This window comes from Schistocerca cancellata, chromosome 5 (assembly GCF_023864275.1).
Source record: "Schistocerca cancellata isolate TAMUIC-IGC-003103 chromosome 5, iqSchCanc2.1, whole genome shotgun sequence".
Classification (NCBI taxonomy): Eukaryota; Metazoa; Arthropoda; class Insecta; order Orthoptera; family Acrididae; genus Schistocerca; species Schistocerca cancellata.
The window spans coordinates 392448661-392469905 of NC_064630.1; the positions used below are offsets into that span (position 1 = coordinate 392448661).

General features: G+C 42.7%; 1 protein-coding gene across 1 annotated transcript in view; it reads right to left on the reverse strand.

The window, feature by feature from the left end:
* Positions 1-21245, reverse strand: part of LOC126188230 (serine/threonine-protein kinase PRP4 homolog) — a 135009-nt gene that overhangs the window by 60309 nt on the left and 53455 nt on the right. The window contains exons 6-7 of the mRNA XM_049929782.1: positions 13917-14253; positions 4868-4966 (exon numbers count right to left, since the gene is read on the reverse strand). Coding sequence (XP_049785739.1) covers positions 4868-4966; positions 13917-14253 — 436 coding nt within the window. The remainder of the gene's footprint in view (positions 1-4867; positions 4967-13916; positions 14254-21245) is intronic.

The following is a 21245-nucleotide window of genomic DNA, read 5'->3' on the forward strand; positions in this document are numbered from 1 at the left end:
CATTCCTGCATCACAAACTTTGATGCAACGAGGAAAACACCACTGAAATTATTAAAAACACACAGAATTAAAAAAAAAAAAAAAAAAAAAAAAAAGGGGGAGAGAGAGAGAGAGAGAGAGAGAGAGGAAAAGAAAATCAAATTTAACAAAAAATAAAACTATCTGACAAAAAATCACTAGCTTTGACCCAATAATTAAATTTGATGAAAAATGCAAAATTTGAAAAGGTGAAGTAGTTATTAACATCTAGAAGAATTCCAGTGGAGCCAAGGAAAAGATTTCCCGAATGTTATGCCTGGAGTATAGTGCTGTACAGCAGTGAATCAGGGACAGATGAAAAGAGAAAATATAGATATTTAGAAAGCTCTGAAATGTACCTATGGAGAAGAATGCTTAAGGAGTGGACTGGCGGACTTGAGAATGAAGTAGTATTGAAGAAAATTATCAGAAAAAAAAAAGATTCTGAAAGGAATCAGGAAAGGGAAAAAATGTTGGCTGGGACAGGTACTATATAGGAATTGTCTACAACAAACAATTGTAGAAGGAAAAGTGGAAGGAATGAGAAGAAGTGGCAGGAAGAGAACTGGAATGATAGGTGACAACAGAAGAGGAAAAATATACAAACAGATGAAGAAAGATGCTCAGAACAGGACACTATGGAGAGCCTTCACAGTTGAAACTATTTCCCTGTTAAAAATACACCTTTTCCTCACTGATAACACACTATACTGCAGATGAAGTGACAATATACTTTTCCTCAAAGCTGTAAACCTTAACAATCCTTTGAATGGTAAATATTTTACATACTGGCATAGAACTTCCTGGCATCTTAGGAAACAAAACCCAGCAAAAAACACGTTTTTGAAAGAGCTTTGATGTGTGGTAACATGTACATTGCATATTTTTATATTATGAGGTCTGCTTTAAAAAAAAATCCAGAACATTCATAATTTTGCACCAATAGTGTGTTGGAGAGAAATGCAGCTGGCATCCCTGCACACGCTTGTGTTTAATATGTAACTGCCAGAAGTTACATTGTTGTATGTCTGTTAATTACTGTTCAGTGCTGTATTCAGCAGGACATTGTTTGACAAAATCTGCAACTTTCGAGACGGCAGAGTTAGAGGAGCAATGCGTCTGCATTAAATTTTGCATGAAACTCAAGAAAAACTTCACAGAGACACACCAAATCATGCAGGAAAGCCATGGTCATGACTGCCTAAGCAGTACTCAAGTGTTACAAATGGTTCATACAGTTTAAAATGGCCAGAGGTAAGTTAATAAGGACCCTCACATTCAGGACGCCCTTCGATGTCTACCGACAATGCACATGTCAGGAACATCAATGAAATTGTGTGTGCTTATGAAACACTAACTGTTCGAGAGATTGCAGAAGAGCGTAATATATCAGTTGAATCATTTCATGAAATCTTCACACCGCATCTTGGAATACATCGTGTTGCCACCAAATTCGTCCCATGGCTCATGAGTCAAAACCAAAAAGACCTTTGCCCTGCAATCTGTAAAGAGCTTTTGGATCATGCAAATGAGAATGAGATATTCCTTAAGAGAATCATAACTGGTGATGGGACATGGGTCTATGGTTATGATGTTGAGACCAAGGCTCAATCTCCACAATGGGTTTGTAAAGGTTCTCTAAGACCAAAAAAAGCTCGTAAGGTCAGGTCAAATGTCAAAGCCATGCTGATAGTTTTCTCAGATTTTGAAGGATTAGTTCTTGATGAACTTGAGCCACAAGGACAAACTGTTAATCGATGGATCAGGACCTGTTGTGATGCCTACAAGAAAATGTGAGACAGAAACGGCTTGAAATGTGGCAAGACAATTCATGGCTCTCGCATCACAACAATGCACCCGCACATTTATCCCTGCTGGTGCATGACTACTGGGGGGCGGGGGGGTAGGTCATTTCTGGCTCATCCTCTGTACTCTTGATGCAACTCCCCATGCAATTTTTTTAATTTCCAAAGTTGAGAATCCCGTTGAAAGGACGAAGATTTGCAATGATGGACGAGATAAAAGACAAATTTCTGATGGAACTTCACGCAAGGGGAGAACCAAGACTGCTTCCGGAAGTGGTGTGTCAATTGTGGAGGAGAGTATTTCAAAAGAGACCATGCATAATATGTAAAATGTAAGCCTAGAAAAAACTTGTGGACAAGGTTCCAGAATTTTTTGAACAGATCTCATATATAAGTATAAAAACGAATTCCACCAAATAAAGCATGGCAGCTTCCAAAGCACTGAAACCATGATTGTGATGTGCTTTTGTCAGTCAATCTCAGCTCACATCACATGATCTCACCAGCCAATGACAAGATATTCAGAGCATAGTACCCATGATGTAGTCAGCCAATGCTGACGTGATTGTAAAGTAGTGCGAACACACAAATAGCAGAAGTTAATGGTCTAAATTAATATACATACAGTATAGCTACAAGAGAAGCTAAGCAGTCCCACATATTATTGGTATTTTTTAGCATATGTTGCCATTTAAGATACATCAAACACAAATGTGCCAGTAAAGTTTTAAATTATGGCAAAAATGTCTGGTCTTCTGGGCCCAAAATTCTTCTACATGGCTGTCCTCAAAGTGTTAAGTTTGTATGAGAGTCAAAACACTTCATGATTTAAGAAATTTACCACACATTCTCAAACATAACAAAATACATCTAGCATAAAAGTAACGCTTCTCAAACCACGAATTGCAATATTTTCCCACGACCTGTCAGAAATGTAAACAGTTGTGACGTCATGTTCATAGAAAGCAGTTTGTTGTTACAAGGTATTGCAGTCTTCGTCCCACAGCCTTTGACACATTTTGCTGTCGGTAGACTCGTGTGTGTGTATACCCCCTGGAAACACTGTATGTATGAAGAAAAACAAAAGTTTATGTTGGTAGAAAAGACTGTACAAGCTCTAATGACTTTCTTTTAAAAAAAAATATAGTTCAAGAGATGATGTTCAGGAACAAATCCTAGCTGAAATGTATTGGAACATTTGAGGGCCGAAGAAAGAACTGGACTCTGATGACAGCGTTCCTATGGAAGTGTTTAAACTGGGAGACAATGCAATGCAATAAAAATTGCAAAATTGTTTACAAAATATCTACAGAGGAAGACAATTCCCCAATACTGCAACAATTTTTCACATACACAAACCACATACAAGAAGTGAGAATTGATAGGGGAATATAAATTCTGGGACCAATCAAGGAGCGAGCCTGAAGCCAGTAAGTCACATGGTATAACGTTTCTTGTGGAATCGTTTGGCTTGACAACAGATGTCAGAAATGTGTTGCAGCTAACGATAAAAGTATTTTGTTTGTAATTCTTGTTCCCTTTATTTTCTGAGACCAGACACCATTCACAGGAGTTTTCTGATGCACCTTGTATGAGAGGAGTCAAATTAAAACCTTGAACTTTTCTTTAATTTTTTTTTTTACACTCATGCCTCTGGATATATTAAAAAAAGCACCCACTTGCGCAACTCCTGCCGCAACTCTACATTGGAATAAAATTTCTTTCCTCCCTTTGCCTCTGAGTGGTCAAAACGTGCAAAGGAGGTCTGGTGGGTAGAGTGGATGTAACAGAGTATCAAAATGCAGGTCATCAATGGTTGCAAGTGTTGTACAGGCAGTGTGAGGCTTAGCAATGTGATGTTTGGGGAAGGAGGGGTGGGTGGGAATCTCATTCATCCAAAAAGAGAGTCAGCAAAACTCTTTTCCTGCAGATGGCTGCATACGGAGCACGGAACATCTTGGATAGTGGTGATGAGGAATGGCAGCATTCATTGCTGCTCTATTTGTTTCAGATTGATGATAGTGTATCCTGGTTTCGTCTCCTGTTATAATTCTCATGGTGAAGTCATCACCTTCTGCTTCAAAGCACCACAAAAGTTCTTCACAGGTGTCAACGTGCCATTCTTTCAGTTCTGAGGCGATCTGCAGTGGAAACTATCTTGCAGACACTTTGTGAAACCTAAGAACTTCATGATGTGATGTGCTGAGCCATAACTAATGTTCATATTTGCAGGAATTTCAACCACCATCACACAGTGATTTCCCACCACTATGGTTTCAACTGCTGCAGTAGACGCTGGAGTCACAATGCGGTGGACCTAACCTGGGCACTGAGTGTGTGTCACAGAAGACACAACATTTCCGAAATTCCTACTCCACTCGTACACTTGCTGCAGGAATAGATGTGCACCACCACCATGGATCTTCCTTCATTCACCACTGGGTCTCAATAGGCTTCATACCTTCACTGCTCTGGAAACGTGTCAGAACACTGTTCTTCTCTTGTGCATGTCACAAGTGGGGCAGCCATTTTAAACTGGTATTGTGGCCGTGTTTCACATATCCGTAATATGCAACACCAGTAGAGGATTCCTTACATCGCTGGTAACAGTACTGCCAACTTACAGAAAATGACACAAAAAGTTAATTTTTAATTAAACTTTTAGGGTTTTCATTTGACTCCCTCTCATATGTGCATCAACAATACAGCTTCCATTAGACTTCATCATCGCACTGAGAAATAACAACTGAAAGTAGATAGTCCATATATGACACATGGCATAAATCACAGTAATTAACCAATTACCATCTAAAGATACAATCATGCCACATCTGTAAACAAATGTCCCTCTTTCAGTTATGTATCTCACCCAAAATGGAAAAGTAAGTATTTTAATATGTTGTTAGTATCTAAATTTTAACATGATACAATGAATTGTCCTATAAGTTAATAACAACTAAAGGGAAAATAAACTACACGTGAAAACCTCAAATGTTATCCAACTGACCCGTTAAAAAGACATAATTACAAGAGTTTGCACTTACCACTCTTCTTCGGATGAAGATTTTTCAGCTTTCAAGCCTTCTGACAGACTGTCTTTGTACTTATCATTTCTTTCTCCTCTCCCTTTACCATGACGGGACCTAACACCAGAGAAAAATTTAAAAATTCATTTCAGGTTTGCAAAACGAAAGTATCAATAGTTTAAATTTATTGCTAAAACAGAATATTTACGGAAGCGCATCTGTTTATAAAATGTGTCATTGGGAATTTTTACCCATTCTATCATCTTCCCTGCTATTAAAAAAGCTTTAGTTTGCACATCACTGTAGATAATTAAGTTTGGTTTAAAGACAGAAATCACAGTGTTGCTATTTATTACTGAAAAGTGTGATTTTTCTGAAGTGTTACTTGCTTGTTATATACATATGCAAGTAAAGGAAGTGAGGAAGGACTTTGTAAGTGAAAAAAATATATGTACAACGCTACAGTCTGACTAACATTAGCGCTCTCCAACTAATTTGTCACACAACTTCTGAAAACTACTTTTTTTTGTACCGTTCAGTAAAACTTGACACTGATAGCATGGAATATCTGACACAAGAAGCAACATTATCAAATAAGCAACAACTTTTACTAAGTGTTTTACAATGTTTGCAACAAGTCAAAGGGCAAGCTATTGATTTCTAAACAGCACCTCTACTGTGAGTTTTCCAAATTGCACCACAACCACATCCAATATTGTAGTCAATTCCAATGCAAACACCGTCTAATATCTATTAAAAAAAAAAAAATTAGCAACACAAGCAGTAAGAATATCAAACTGCAAATACACCTCACAATGACAGCATGAGAATATTCACACTGTTGCATGTAAAACAATTAAGCACATCTTATAATTTTATTTCAGCTCTAGAAAAATTTGAATATTCAGATTCCACCTCTGGGTGCATCCCCCCTCCCCCCCCCCCCCCCCCAAATTAAAAATTGTAATCTTCATTGAGTGGCATGGCAAGAGCCCACAAAGGAGTATTACAGTCGAAGAGTAAAAACATCCTAAAAAGAAACATAACAAACAAAAACCTAATGATAAGAGGTCTATTAAAAAAGTAGACATTTTTAGTACAACAATAGCAATGCACTGTCCTTGTGTTAGCAGTACTGTTTCAGTCACAACCTCATGAATAATCACGATAAGTTATTGAGTTTCCAAGTCATTACTTGTGTGAAAAGTGGTGGCAGTTTATACACTGACTGATTTATAAAAGCACTTACGCACTGTGAAATCTTGTTTGAATCTGGGGCAAAACTTCTGAATATTTGAAGTAAGCTTACAGAGATGATGCTCTAAGATGAAAACCGTTTCACAAATAGATCTCCAGTTTCAAAAATCATTGTTAATCTGTTTAATAATATCCTTGACTAGCAAGTCCTCCAAACTCAAAAAGTGGCACTCTCACTATTAAAAATTACAGAACTGGTAGGACGTTGTAGGTTCGAATTCATTGGGCACCGAGAAAGATAGTGTTCAAAAGCAGCAAGGCCATGGACATTAGGGATGTTAGTGTAAAGGAAGATGGCATCACTAGGGACGAGCAGAGCACTGTGTGGTAAAGTAAGAAGAACTGTTGGGAATCAGTGGAGGAAATGGTTGGTCTTTTATATACAAGAGTAGGATGCAGGTAACAGGTTCGAGGTGTTGGTCTATGAGAGCAGAGATTTGTCTCCGTGGGGGCACAATAACTGGCCACAATGTGATGTCATGGGTGGTCGTGTTTATGGCTTTGTTGTTGTTGTGGTCTTCAGTCCTGAGACCGGTTTGATGCAGCTCTCCATGCCACTCTATCCTGTGCAAGCTTCTTCATCACCCAGTACCTACTGCAACCTACATCCTTCTGAATCTGCTTGGTGTATTCATCTCTTGGTCTCCCTCTACGATTTTTACCCTCTACGCTGCTCTCCAATACTAAATTGGTGATCCCTTGATGCCTCAGAACATGTCCTACCAACCGATCCCTTCTTCTCGTCAAGTTGTGCCACAAACTTCTCTTCTCCCCAATCCTATTCAATACTTCCTCATTAGTTACGTGATCTATCCATCTAATCTTCAGCATTCTTCTGTAGCACCACACTTCGAAAGCTTCTATTCTCTTCTTGTCTAAACTATTTACCGTCCATGTTTCACTTCCATACATGGCTACACTCCATACAAATACTTTCATAAATGACTTCCTGACACTTAAATCTATACTCGATGTTAACAAATTTCTCTTCTTCAGAAACGCTTTCCTTGCCATTGACAGTCTACATTTTATATCCTCTCTACTTCGACCATCATCAGTTATTTTGCTCCCCAAATAGCAAAACTCCTTTACTACTTTAAGTGCCTCATTTCCTAATCTAATACCCTCAACATCACCCGACTTAATTCGACTAAATTCCATTATCCTTGTTTTGCTTTTGTTGATGTTCATCTTATATCCTCCCTTCAAGACAGCATCCATTCCGTTCAACTGCTCTTCCAAGTCCTTTGCTGTCTCTGACAGAATTACAATGTCATCGGCGAACCTCAATGTTTTTATTTCTTCTCCATGGATTTTAATACCTACTCCAAATTTTTCTTTGTTTCCTTCACTGCTTGCTCAATATACAGATTGAATAACATCGGAGAGAGGCTACAACCCTGTCTTACTCCCTTCCCAACCACTGCTTCCCTTTCATGCCCCTCGACTCTTATAACTGCCATCTGGTTTCTGTACAAATTGTAAATATCCTTTCGCTCCCTGTATTTTACCCCTGCGACCTTTAGAATTTGAAAGAGAGTATTCCAGTCAACATTGTCAAAAGCTTTCTCTAAGTCTACAAATGCTAGAAACGTAGCATTGCCTTTCCTTATTCTTTCTTCTAAAGTAAGTCGTAAGGTCAGTATTGCCTCACGTGTTACAGTATTTCTACGGAATCCAAACTGATCTTCCCCGAGGTCGGCTTCTACTAGTTTTTCCATTCGTCTGTAAAGAATTCGTGTTAGTATTTTGCAGCTGTGGCTTATTAAACTGATTGTTCGGTAATTTTCACATCTGTCAACACCTGCTTTCTTTGGGATTGGAATTATTATATTCTTCTTGAAGTCTGTGGGTATTTTGCCTGTTTCATACATCTTGCTCACCAGATGGTAGAGTTTTGTCAGGACTGGCTCTCCCAAGGCCGTCAGTAGTACCAATGGAATGTTGTCTACTCCGGGGGCCTTGTTTCGACTCAGGTCTTTCAGTGCTGTGTCAAACTCTTCACGCAGTATCGTATCTCCCATTTCATCTTCATCTACATCCTCTTCCATTTCCATAATATTGTCCTCAAGTGCATCGCCCTTGTATAGACCCTCTATATACTCCTTCCACCTTTCTGCTTTCCCTTCTTTGCTTAGAACTGGGTTTCCATCTGAGCTCTTGATGTTCATACAAGTGGCTCTCTTATCTCCAAAGGTCTCTCTAATTTTCCTGTAGGCAGTATCTATCTTACCCCTAGTGAGATAAGCCTCTACATCCTTACGTTGTCCTCTAGCCATCCCTGCTTAGCCATTTCGCACTTCCTGTCGATCTTATTTTTGAGACGTTTGTATTCCTTTTTGCCTGCTTCATTTACTGCATTTTTATATTTTCTCCTTTCATCAATTAAATTCAATATTTCTTCTGTTACCCAAGGATTTCTACTAGCCCTCGTCTTTTTACCTGCTTGATCCTCTGCTGCCTTCACTACTTCATCCCTCAAAGCTACCCATTCTTCTTCTACTGTATTTCTTTCCCCCATTCCTGTCAATTGTTCTCTTATGCTCTCCCTGAAACTCTGTACAACCTCTGGTTCTTTCAGTTTATCCAGGTCCCATCTCCTTAAATTCCCACCTTTTTGCAGTTTCTTCAGTTTTAATCTACAGTTCATCACCAATAGATTGTGGTGAGTCCACATCTGCCCCTGGAAATGTCTTACAATTTAAAACCTGGTTCCTAAATCTCTGTCTTACCATTATATAATCTATCTGATACCTTTTAGCATCTCCAGGGTTCTTCCGTGTATACAACCTTCTATCATGATTCTTAAACCAAGTGTTAGCTATGATTAAGTTGTGCTCTGTGCAAAATTCTACCATGCGGCTTCCTCTTTCATTTCTTAGCCCCAATCCATATTCACCTACTACGTTTCCTTCTCTCCCTTTTCCTACACTCGAATTCCAGTCACCCATGACTATTAAATTTTCGTCTCCCTTCACTATCTGAATAATTTCTTTTATTTCATCATACATTTCTTCAATTTCTTTGTCATCTGCAGAGATAGTTGGCATATAAACTTGTACTACTGTAGTAGGTGTGGGCTTCGTATCTATCTTGGCCACAATAATACGTTCACTATGCTGTTTGTAGTAGCTTACCCGCATTCCTATTTTCCTATTCATTATTAAACCTACTCCTGCATTACCCCTATTTGACTTTGTGTTTATAACCCTGTAGTCACCTGACCAGAAGTCTTGTTCCTCCTGCCACCGAACTTCACTAATTCCCACTATATCTAACTTTAACCTATCCATTTCCCTTTTTAAATTTTCTAACCTACCTGCCCGATTAAGGGATCTGACATTCCACGCTCCGATACGTAGAACGCCAGTTTTCTTTCTCCTGATAACGACATCCTCTTGAGTAGTCCCCGCCCGGAGATCCGAATGGGGGACTATTTTACCTCCGGAATATTTTACCCAAGAGGACGCCAAAATCATTTAATCATACAGTAAAGCTGCAAGCCCTCGGGAAGAATTACGGCCGTATTTCCCCTTGCTTTCAGCCGTTCGCAGTACCAGCACAGCAAGGCCGTGCTGGTTATTGTTACAAGGCCAGATCAGTCAATCATCCAGACTGTTGCCCTTGCAACTACTGAAAAGGCTGCTGCCCCTCTTCAGGAACCACACGTTTGTCTGGCCTCTCAACAGATACCCCTCCGTTGTGGTTGTACCTACGGTACGGCTATCGGTATCTTTGAGGCACGCGAGCCTCCCCACCAACGGCAAGGTCCATGGTTCGGGGGGGGGGGGGGGGGGGGGTTATGGCTTTAGGAAGCACATAGAAGGTAGGGGTGCAGGGGGAGGGGTGGGGGGTGGGAGGTGGGAGAGAGAGAGAGACTCAGGGAAGAAGTTCTGGGAAGGGGATAAGGATTTCAGGCGAGACTGGAGATCTTTCTCGATGTCTGGAAAGCGGTCATTAAGGTAGGGTTTGTAGATGGACAAATAAGACAGCTGGTGAAGTCCTTCCACCAAGTAATCCCTCCAGTTCGAAAACACTGTGTCAGCAGGTAAGCCCAGAAGATCAGGATCAGTTTTCAGGTGGTGGATTGCAGTACTTTCTGTGGATGTAAAGTTAGCTTGCATGTTGATGGATTTGGGGAATGATGGTGAGGCAAGGTTTGAGTTTAGGAAATTCTGGAACGTTAACAGGGGGTGATTTGGGGGTAGCTAGGGTGGATCACAGTTGGATGGAGGAGTGAACTGAGTCAGGTTTGGTTCAAGCTTGGCTTTGGGTTGAGTCAATGGTTGGGCTCGTGGCGATCAAGTGTTTCCACTGTAGGGACCTGGAGAAGGAAAGAAGTTATTTAACAAGTCCAGTATGATTGAATTTGGAAATGGGGAAAGAGGTGAGGACTTTGGAAAGAACTGACTATATTTCATGTCTGTTTAGGTTCTGAATTCTGTATGGTGGTGGGAGTGACTTTATGAGGGTGGGGTAAATTTAGCAGTCTGCGAGTCAGGTTTTGTCAGCTATGGAGACGGGTTGGGGATGTTTGGAGATTGTTGTAGAGGTGGTGGATAGTGACAGCCCAAGGCGGGAGTAAGAAGTGAACAGGTTGGAGAGTTTTTTGAGGTTGGATTGTGCATGCTGCTCTAGTTTAGGACCTGTAACCGTCTCAGACCTACCAACCACCAGCAATACTTCCACTTCCAACAGCTGCCACCCATTCCCTACCAAGAAGTCCTTTCTTTACAGCCTTGTCACCCATAGCTGTCGCACCTGCAGTGACAAGCAGTCCCTCTACAAATACGTCCAGGATCCCACAGAGGCCTTCACAGGCCAAAATTACCCTTCCAACCCTGTACAGAAAAGATTTCACACACCTTATCTCTACAATCACCCACCAGCTCCACCATCCAGCCAAAAAGGAACACTCCTCTGTGACTTGATACACCCAGGACTGGAGAAGCTGAATCACATAGTCCAACATGGTTTTAACTACCTATCGTCTGACATGAGGAATATCCTACCAGCCATCATTTCCATTCCCGTATTATGCCACCATCAAACCTACACAATATCCTCGACCATCCCTACTCCATCCTTGCTCTCAAGCTCTTGCCTCATGGATTACATCCCAGTAACACACCTAGATGCAACATCTGCCCCATACATCCTCCTGCCACCACCTACTCTAGTCCAGTTACGAGCTTCAATTATCCAATCAATGGCAGGGGTACCTGTGGATGCAGTCACATGATTTACAAGATAAGTGGTAAATACTGTGTTGTGTTGGCGTGACATCCAAGAAGCTGTCTGCGTGAACGTCCACCAACAAATTGTGGTGTAGAGACAGCTGGACAACCTAGTTGCATGCATCATCTGAATCCTTCCTATGACACTAGCTTTTCTGAACTGTGCAGGCGGGACTCTCACTAATTCCCCCCCCCCCCCGCACTGGCCTCAACCTTCATTAGTCACTGTCCTTCACCCATTTATACCCTACCCCGCACCCACTCCAACACCACACCACCTTCTATTCCCCCACTCAAGCAAAGTCCTTTTAGTTCTCTCCTCTTCCTCCCCACTCCCCTACCTTGCCTTGCTGCCTTACCCTGTCCTCAACACTTCTCTGTATACTCCCACAAGCAGCACTTTATACTGTATCACACCTCTACCCTGATACCCCTCCCCGCCCATAGCCTTCTCGTTACCCCACCACCTAGACTGCTTCTCTGACCACACGCAGTTGCTCACAGACCGGCCCCGGCGGCTGCAGACTGTGGTAGTGGTCGTATGTGTGTTATCTACTTTAGAAGAATGTCTTTTGGTCGAAAGCTTTGTTGTTTAGCAGTTTTTTTGTTGTGCCTGTATGCACCTCAACATCTCTACTACATGGTAACCATAATACTTTGCAAATCACTGCCATTATTCCCTCCTGAATTTTACATGTTCCTTTTAGTGCACAGTAAACTTGCTGCCGCCATCTTGCTGTTGCATATTGTACAGAACAAAACACAAGTCTATACGTGTGTGAATGCACATACGAGGTTACACAAATGGTGCCAATAGAAGCCGAAACATACACAGGCACTTGCTTTCAAGTGGTAAGTCTGCACCTGTGCACTTCACAGCATATAAAGTGGTTTCCACAAGACAGAAGGTAGAATATGACAACTTAGTGCAATGAACACAAGAGTAATTGACTCTGTGAACTGAAAGCCTGTCTTTTAGACATCGGCAGTAGAAGTAATCACTACATGAACAAATATGATATACCATCAAACAAAACGTACTGCTCATTAGAAGAATACATGGCATAATCAACAGTCACACTACTGCATGTCACTGAGACCCTGAAGAGAAGTGGAACTTGAAGTGAGAATGTTGAAGTACCCAAGTATCAAAAGTATAGTTTTTTGGCAGACTTTAATTCACAAGTAACATGGGATCTTAAGAGTAGCCAGTAACTTCTCGGAAGTGACAATTGCTGTTCTCATCACAATGTACTGCTTCATTATTTCTGTTACACAGAGTGCAATTGGAAGCTGCAATTATCCTCCTCATCTTCAAACAGTTTCGTCATATACTTGTCCTCTCAAAGAAGGCTCCCTCCCACCAAGAAATGTCAAGTTCCCAATCTTTTACTGTTTACTCACGCATTTTTTCACTCATAATGAGCATTCTCTTCTTTCATGTTGTTCACTGTGTGGTATATAATGCAACAGTCACAGAGAAAGCAAGAATTGCTTATTTCCTTTTAGCAGTAACACTTCACGTAGTATTCATATGTCTGCTTCTGCAACAATTGTCAAAGTGTGAAAATGACGGATTCAATTTAAGTCACCCATCTCTTTCCCAACCAAACACACCTTTGATGATGTCCACAGAAGTGATTTTTGCCTCAAACAATCAAATACCATCATCTACTTCTGAACATTTCTGTTAAGCAAGGTCGAGCCCGCTCCTATTTATACATTTGAAAATATGGAGCTTATGTGTAATATTTTTTCTCACAAAAGGTATATCTGAGCATATAACAAAGAAAATTGCCAACATTGTTTTTATACTTCACCTGGTAGTAAGTTTTCAATAATAGTGAAATATGCTGGCTTAATTCTTATGTAATGTATCAAGAATGTGAGACAGAAAGCTGAATCTATTTTTTGACTTTAAATTTCAGTTCACTAATCTCTAAGCTATGCAAGCATGATCTACTGCAGCTATCTCAGAATTAGCATTACCAGGTATGCTATAAACAGCCTGGTATACCTCTGCATAAACCAGTTTGCACACAGCTGTCAAATATATGCTGGGTGCAACATTAAGCAGTAGCTGAAGCCAAATTTCAGAGCAACTCAAAGAGTGCCTGGAATCAACAGGCTAAATTTATGGGAGACTGAAGCTGCCACATCATGAAGAGGCCTCAAATATTTCACACAGTTAATGGGTTGATGTCTTGAGCTGGCCTCTACAATATGAAACATGTATCATTGCAAATTCAAAGAGATTAGTATATGTATGATTTTGTGTAATAAGTTGTGTGATATATATCTTCACTGAGACTGACATACAGCAATATACAGAAGACAAGCCAATCATGGCTCCATTTATTTAGAAACAACTATCAGATATTTACTTGTCATTGTGGTTTCACAGAACTTGAATAACTTCTGGAATACAGACTGGTTTCATACTGAGATCTAGTATTACTTATCAAAACACAATGACATAAATACTACTGAATTTTTCACAGCAGCCTACGAATTACTTAACTCAAAGTTCACAACACATCTCTCATTTTTCCAAAATAACGTACATCACTTACCTACTGGAGTGACCTCTGGATGAATGATGTCGATCCCTACTCCTGGAACGGCCATGTCGTCGACTGTGTTCACGATCGTGATCTCTGTCATGATCACGATGACGCTCACGTTCTCTATCACGTTCAAGTCTAAGTCTTTCTCGCTCACGTTCCCTTTCACGTTCCCTATCACGTTCCCTTTCTCGCTCTCTTTCACGTTCACGTTCCCTTTCCCGCTCACGTTCTCGGTCCCGTTCCCTCTCACGTTCTCTTTCTCGATCACGTTCACGATCTCTGTCCAGTGAGCGGTGACTGTTCGCTTCTCGAGTTCTGCTATATGAACGTGATGAACCATGATCTGCAAGCATAAAATTTATTTGACATTTTAGTACAATAACATGGAAGATCTATTTTCATAATAATTGGCAGGTACAACAACAAAACAAGAGAAATTCTCCATACAGCTTTATGTTCTTGGGAAACTATAAGGAAAATGTGTATCATGATATCTTAACATTTAATGGATCTCAAGTAGTGACAGCATTAACGTTCTTTAGTAATCCTTGAAAACCCACAGAAATCTATTTTACCTAATAAATCTGCAATGCATAGTTTCTTTTGCATACTCACCAAGGTGTATGGAACGCCACAGGACAATATGGTTTATTTCCTTTCAGACACACGGTACACCTTTCAGACACACGGTACATGAAATCTAGCATTTCTGCATCCACACACTACACTGGGTTTTCAGACATACAAGGTGATTTCACTTTTCTCCAGTCGTAAACACCAAAATCTTCTTCAATTTAGAAACAACATAAAAAAATTTGAAGCTTTTCTAGGTAATGATTTTAGTAAAGACTCCATATTATACGAGGATCATTCAAATGAAAACCTAAAAAATACCATAAAATTTTAAAAAGTTGTGTGATATTGAGTTAGTAGGTGGCAATTGTGTTCCTTGAGGATCAGAAGTGACTGACAGGTGGCAGAAGGATGTTACAACCCAGGGGAAGACAGCAGGTTCTACACCAAGATGGCTGCCCTGCTGTCAAGATGCTTTTTTTGTGTAATTAGGTGTCAAACCAATCAAAATTCATCACAAAGTGACAGTACAGTATGGTGATTTGTGTTTGTCATTGCAGCAAGTGTATTAGTGGCATGGTGTAACTTCTGTGGAGGATACCCCAAGACCAGGGCAGGCTCACTCTGTAGTGACGGATGAGACCATTACATTAGCGGAGGAGCTTGTAAATGAGAGTAGATGAGTAACTCTGAACAAAGTAGTCATAAGCTCGAAGACTGGTATTGGTTCAGTGCAGAATATTGTTCACAATGTACAGAATTTCAGTACATCATCTGCGAGATAGGTGCCACGTTAGTTGACTGCCAAACTGAAATATGATCATGTCGATTCCTGTGAAGAACTTTTGTGTCATTTCCACGTTGAAAGTGATGCATCTCTGCAAAAAACTGTTACAGGCAATGAGGCTTGGGTCCACTATCACCAACCAGAAATGAAAAGGTCAAGCAAGGAATGGTATCATAACTAATTGCTGAAACCAAAAGAATTCTGCATTCAACCATCTGCTAGAAACATCATGCTCATTCTCTTCTGGGACGCAAATGCAGTAATTTTGAAGCATTAAATGGATAGCTGAATGACAGTAACCAATACTTCTTATTCAGACGTGCTGAAAAATCAATTTCGTCCTGCAATCACAAGTAAACAACACAGACTTCTGAATTCAGAGTATTGCTTCAGTACAACGATGCCCGGCAACATACAGCCTGTAAGGTAGCTGAGATTATTCAGGAAATTAAACCTCAATGGCAAGCATTCAAAGAAGCAATGGGAGGCAGGCATTTTAGAAGTGAGGAAAAAATGAAAACAGCAGCGCACAACTGACTATGCACATATGACCAAAATATTTCCTTCACTGTAGTATCTAGGCATTTCTGAAGTGGTGGAATACATGCATTCAACATCATAGTTGCATTTAAAAATATTACAGTAATTTGAGGTTTTCATGTGAGTCACCCTCCTCAGAAGTTTCTAGAATTACTTTACTGAAACATAATCTCTAGCCAACACAAAATTAATTTTTATGGATCCATACAGATTTTTATCTTTGATGTCTAAGGTAGGTGCCACTACTACTTATTGTCTCCATTTGGCTCTGTGTTCCCTTGCCAGAGAGAAATATTGTGAACCTGCTTTTTTGCTAGTGAGCAATACTTTTAAAAAAATACACACACTTTAAAACTCCCTGAAAACCAATCTACTTTGACCAACATTTCTGGTCCTAATAGAACACACTATCTCGCCAGTCATAAATCTTTCTTTACCACTTGTGCTTTCAGAGCCCTTAGTATTATCCACTTTTCTCAACGAGAGTTCAGTTACTGTTCAGCATATGAACTAAATTCTGTTGTGACTCGCCGATCATTCAAAGTGCCGCCGCGCAATTACGCACATCCTCTACGTGGGGCGCTGTCCGCCAGCCATGCAGCAGCTGCGCCACCTAAGCGGCCAGCCGAGCAGCGGCCGCTAGACTGGGACTCAGTGCTCATTCGAATGCTAACGTGTACACATGTCTTACTTGTCAACTTACTCAGTGACTTATATGTGTTGTGACGTTCCGAAATATATGTGTTAAACTTGAAGTTCTAACAATTGGCGACGAGGTAGTGGATTTTTCCTTTTCACCATTGACTCACAGGGTTCCATGGCTACTGTCGAGCAACTACTACAAAATCTCCTTGAACAGCAAACGCTTCTAACAGCGGTGATTCGCGATTTCGTCGCGGCGTCAAATGTGGGGCGTTTCTCGTCGTTGGCTATACCTCCTTTTCCTCCTTACAACGAGACGGCGGAAGACTGGTCTGATTATGAAAAACGTCTTCGACAGCACTTCTTGGCGTTTCATGTCACGGACGAACAACCATGTAAGTCTCTGTTCCTTTCCTGGATTTCACCTCAAATGTATCGGTTGTTGTCGCAATTGGCTCCTTTGAAGGATCCTGCGTCTTTGTCCTTTGCTGAAATGTGCTCACTTCTGTCTGTCTATTTTCAAAAGCAAATGCATGTGGTAGCCTCTCGTGTTGCCTTTTATCGTTGTCAAAAACAACCAAATCAATCCTATCGCACTTGGGCTGCTGAACTTCACGGCCTCAGTCGAAAGTGTCAATTTGTTACTGACATTCACAAAGAATCCTATGCCGGTTCCATGGTACAGGATGCTATTATACGGTCGGCGCCCGACAAAGAAGTTCGGCAACGTGCCCTTCAGTTGGCGAATCCGACTCTAGATGAAGTTCTCTCCATTGCGCAGTCTTCTGAAATTTCTCGCGCCGCTGGGGCGCAAATAGAGGCGTGGGGTGATGTCGGGCAAATACAACCTCTGGGCACTGTTGACGACGCGTGCGGCGTGTCACTGCCGGCCGACGTGGCCGCAGTGTGCTCCCACGTGCAGCCTCGGCCTAGCCGTAAACAACCCGCTAAGAAACTGCAGCAAAGCCCCCGGCAACTTCCTTCATGTCCGCGGTGTTTTACGAAACATTCACGTGAGGATTGTCCACAACGTTGGGCTGTGTGTCACAATTGCAAAAAGAAAGGTCATGTGTCTTCCGTTTGTAAATCCGACCGCATACATGATGTTCCTGAACATGACGCTGATTCTGATTCTGTGTTGTCTGTCAATTGCACTTCTTCCCTTTCAGGGAAGTTATTCCTCACTGTCCAAATCCTTGGTCGAGATGTTCGCACGCAAGTGGATACCGGTTCTGCTGCCACTATAATTAATTCTCAGACGTATCTTCAGCTGGGTTCTCCACTCCTGTCCCCTGTCACTCGGCAATTACGGACATACAATAAACAGAAGATTTCTCTCTTGGGACAGTTTAATGCTGAGGTATCTTACAAATCCGTCGTTCGCACTGTTCCCATATTTGTGGTCGACCAGAGCAACGCAGAAAATCTTTTTGGTTTCGATGCCTTTCGCGTTTTTGGGTTCTCCATAAATGACTGTCATATTGTCTCTGATGCTATTCCTTATGCTCAACTGGATTCCTTGTCGACGACATTTTCGTCCCTTTTTTCTCCTGGGTTAGGCCGTGCAAACGACTTTGAAGCTCATATCACGCTCAAACCCACTGCTCGGCCTAAGTTTTTTCGGGCTCGGCCCATTCCTGTGGCTCTTCGTGATCGGGTAAAACGGGAGTTGGATCGCCTCACTGCTTCAGGGGTCTTGCTTCCTGTCACTTCCAGCGAGTGGTCCTTTTCTGTCGTAGTTGCTAAGCCAAATGGTGATATTCGTCCCTGTGGCGATTTCAAAGCCACTGTAAATGCTCAATGCCTCATCGACACTTACCCTATGCCCCGTCCTGAAGAACTGTTCACTAAACTTGCTGGAGGCCAGTATTTACCTGTCAGAAGCTTATCATCAACTTCCTCTCGACACTGCTTCCCGGCAGTTTCTGGTCCTTAACACGCCTTTCGGCCTCTATCAATACCAACGCTTGCCATTCGGGGTTGCTAGCGCCCCTGCTCTCTTTCAGCGATTCTTGGAACAATTATTGCTCCCTGTCCCTGGGTTATCAATTACAAGGACGACATTGTTGTCACTGGCTCCACCACTGAAGAACATCTTCAAAATCTCTGCACACTTTTTCATGTCTTACAGACTGCCGGTCTTAAGTGTAATCTTCAGAAATCACAATTTTTCAGGCATCTATCACGTACTTGGGGTTTCAACTCTCTCGGGATGGTATTCGTCCGCTTCAACAAACTGTCGCTGCGATCGATGCCCTTCCTCGCCCTACATCTGTTAAGGAACTGCAGGCCTTCTTGGGGAAAATAGCATACTATCACAAGTTTTTACTGTCTGCGGCTTCAGTGGCTCAGCCGTTGCATCGCCTGTTGCATAAAAATGTGCCTTTTCACTGGTCCGCGTCATGTGAAGCGGCTTTCCAGAAGTTGAAGACTATGCTGAAACAGGCCCCGTACCTGGCTACTTATCGACCTGGCCAACATCTTGTTCTTGCCACAGACACCTCTCAATACGGGGTCAGTGTAGTCCTTGCGCACCGTTTTTCTGACGGTTCGGAACAACCCATTGCTTATGCCTCCAAAACGCTCTCGGATGCCCAACAAAAGTATTCTCAAATTGAGAAAGAAGCTTTGGCCATCATTTATGCTCTTCATAAGTTTGGTGTTTTTCTCTATGGCTCAAAATTTCATCTTGTTACGGATCACAAACCACTTGTTTCCTTGTTTCATCCATCAACGTCACATCCTGACAAGGCTGCACACTGCCTCCAGGGTTGGGCTCTTTACTTGTCCCGTTTCAATTATGAGATTCATTTCCAGCCAACGACTCAACATGCGAATGCTGATGCTCTGTCTCGCCTTCCCACGGGTCCTGATCAGGCATTCGATAGGGACGAACTTTTGTGTTTCCACCTGGATGTTGCCGAGCAGCGGGTTGTGGACGGGTTCCCCATCACTGGGGACAGGCTGGCGGCTGCTACGGGTTCTGACCCTACCCTCTACCGGGTTTTACGCTGTACTCAGAAGGGTTGCCCAGATCACCCATCCGCTAAGACTTCTGATCCGTTGCGGAACTACTACACTTTGCGCTACCGCCTCACGGCTAGGGATGGTGTTATCCTCCTCTCCACTGACAATGCTTCGCTGCGTGTTGTGGTACCTGCGTCTTTGCGTGCTTCGGTCTTGCACCTCCTTCACCAAGGGCACTGGGGTGTGTCTCGCACAAAATCTCTGGCGCGCCGTCATGTGTACTGACCTGGCATCGACTCTGAAATAGCACACATGGTCACTGCCGGCGGCCCTTGTGCGTCACAGGCAGCTGCCCAGAAGTCATCTTTGTCACCGTGGCCTTCGCCTGAGAAGCCCTGGGAGCGCATTCATGCTGACTTTGCGGGACCCTTTTTAGGTACTTATTGGCTCCTTGTCACTGACGCCTACTCTAACTTTCCTTTCATTGTCTGTTGCACGTCACCTACCACCGCAGCAACCACCAGTGCTCTCGCCCGCATTTTTTCTTTGGAGGGCCTCCCCTCTACTCTTGTTATTGATAATGGTCCGCAATTTGTCTCTTCCGAATTTGCGGATTTTTGTGCTCGTCACGGCGTTACGCATGTCACGGCCCCGTCGTTCCATCCACAATCCAACGGTGAGGCTGAACGACTGGTCCGCACATTAAAGACTCAGATGCGGAAACTTCTGACTTCTTCTGCTGCTGATGGTGCGCTTATCCAGTTTCTGGCGTCTTACTGTTTCACCCCCATGGGCGACCACAGCCCGGCTGAGCTCTTACATGGCCGACAGCCCCGCACACTACTTCATCTTCTGCGGCCTCCCACCTCACGGCCGCGGGTGCCTTCACTTGTCCGGTTCACCGCCGACTACCTCGTCTGGGTACGGGGATATGGCAGGCGGCCAAAATGGAGCCCGGGCCACATCTTAAGACACCGTGGCAGACGCCTGTATGAAATTCAGACAGACACGGGTATTGCAGTGCATCATTCGGACCAGCTTTGGCCTCGGGTGCCAGCTACGCCTGTTCCGAATGCCGCCACACTGCCTTCGGCTCTACCTGACGCTCGGGATCTTGGCATCTCTCAATACTCACAACGCAGCCCTCTCACCGTCACCGCGATGCCAGCACCAGAACGGACGCCACCAGGAGACGTGCCCATGTAGGAACCGGAGGACCATCCTCTGTCAGAGCAAATCTACTCGCCTCCTCCTCCAACGGACGCCGACACATCGCCCATGTCTCCTGTCATATCAACTGGACTTGCCGCAACGGGCAGATTGGTGCATGGGGCACCAGCAGATTCGACCCCTACGTCTCCTGTCATCTCGACCCGTTATCATCGGGTCCGTACGGGAAGCCTCCTCCTCGAGACTTTACGGCGAGTCAAACAACGCCTATGGACGTTAGCCATCTCCAGGACACCTCCATCAAGACCAGTGCAACAATTTCAAAGGGGGGAACAGTGTTGTGACTCGCCGATCATTCAAAGTGCCGCCGCGCAATTACGCGCGTCCTCTATGTGCGGCGCTGTCTGCCAGCCATGCAGCAGCTGCGCCACCTAACCAGCCAGCCGAGCAGCGGCCGCTAGACTGGGACTCAGTGCTCATTCGAATGCTAACGTGTACACATGTCTTACTTGTCAACTTACTCAGTTACTTATATGTGTTGTGTCGTTCCGAAACATGTGTGTTAAACTTGAAGTTCTAACAAATTCATTATTCATCTAATAATGTCTCAGATCAGTGCCTGTAAATATTATGGTTCAGTCAGTTGTTTGCTCTTT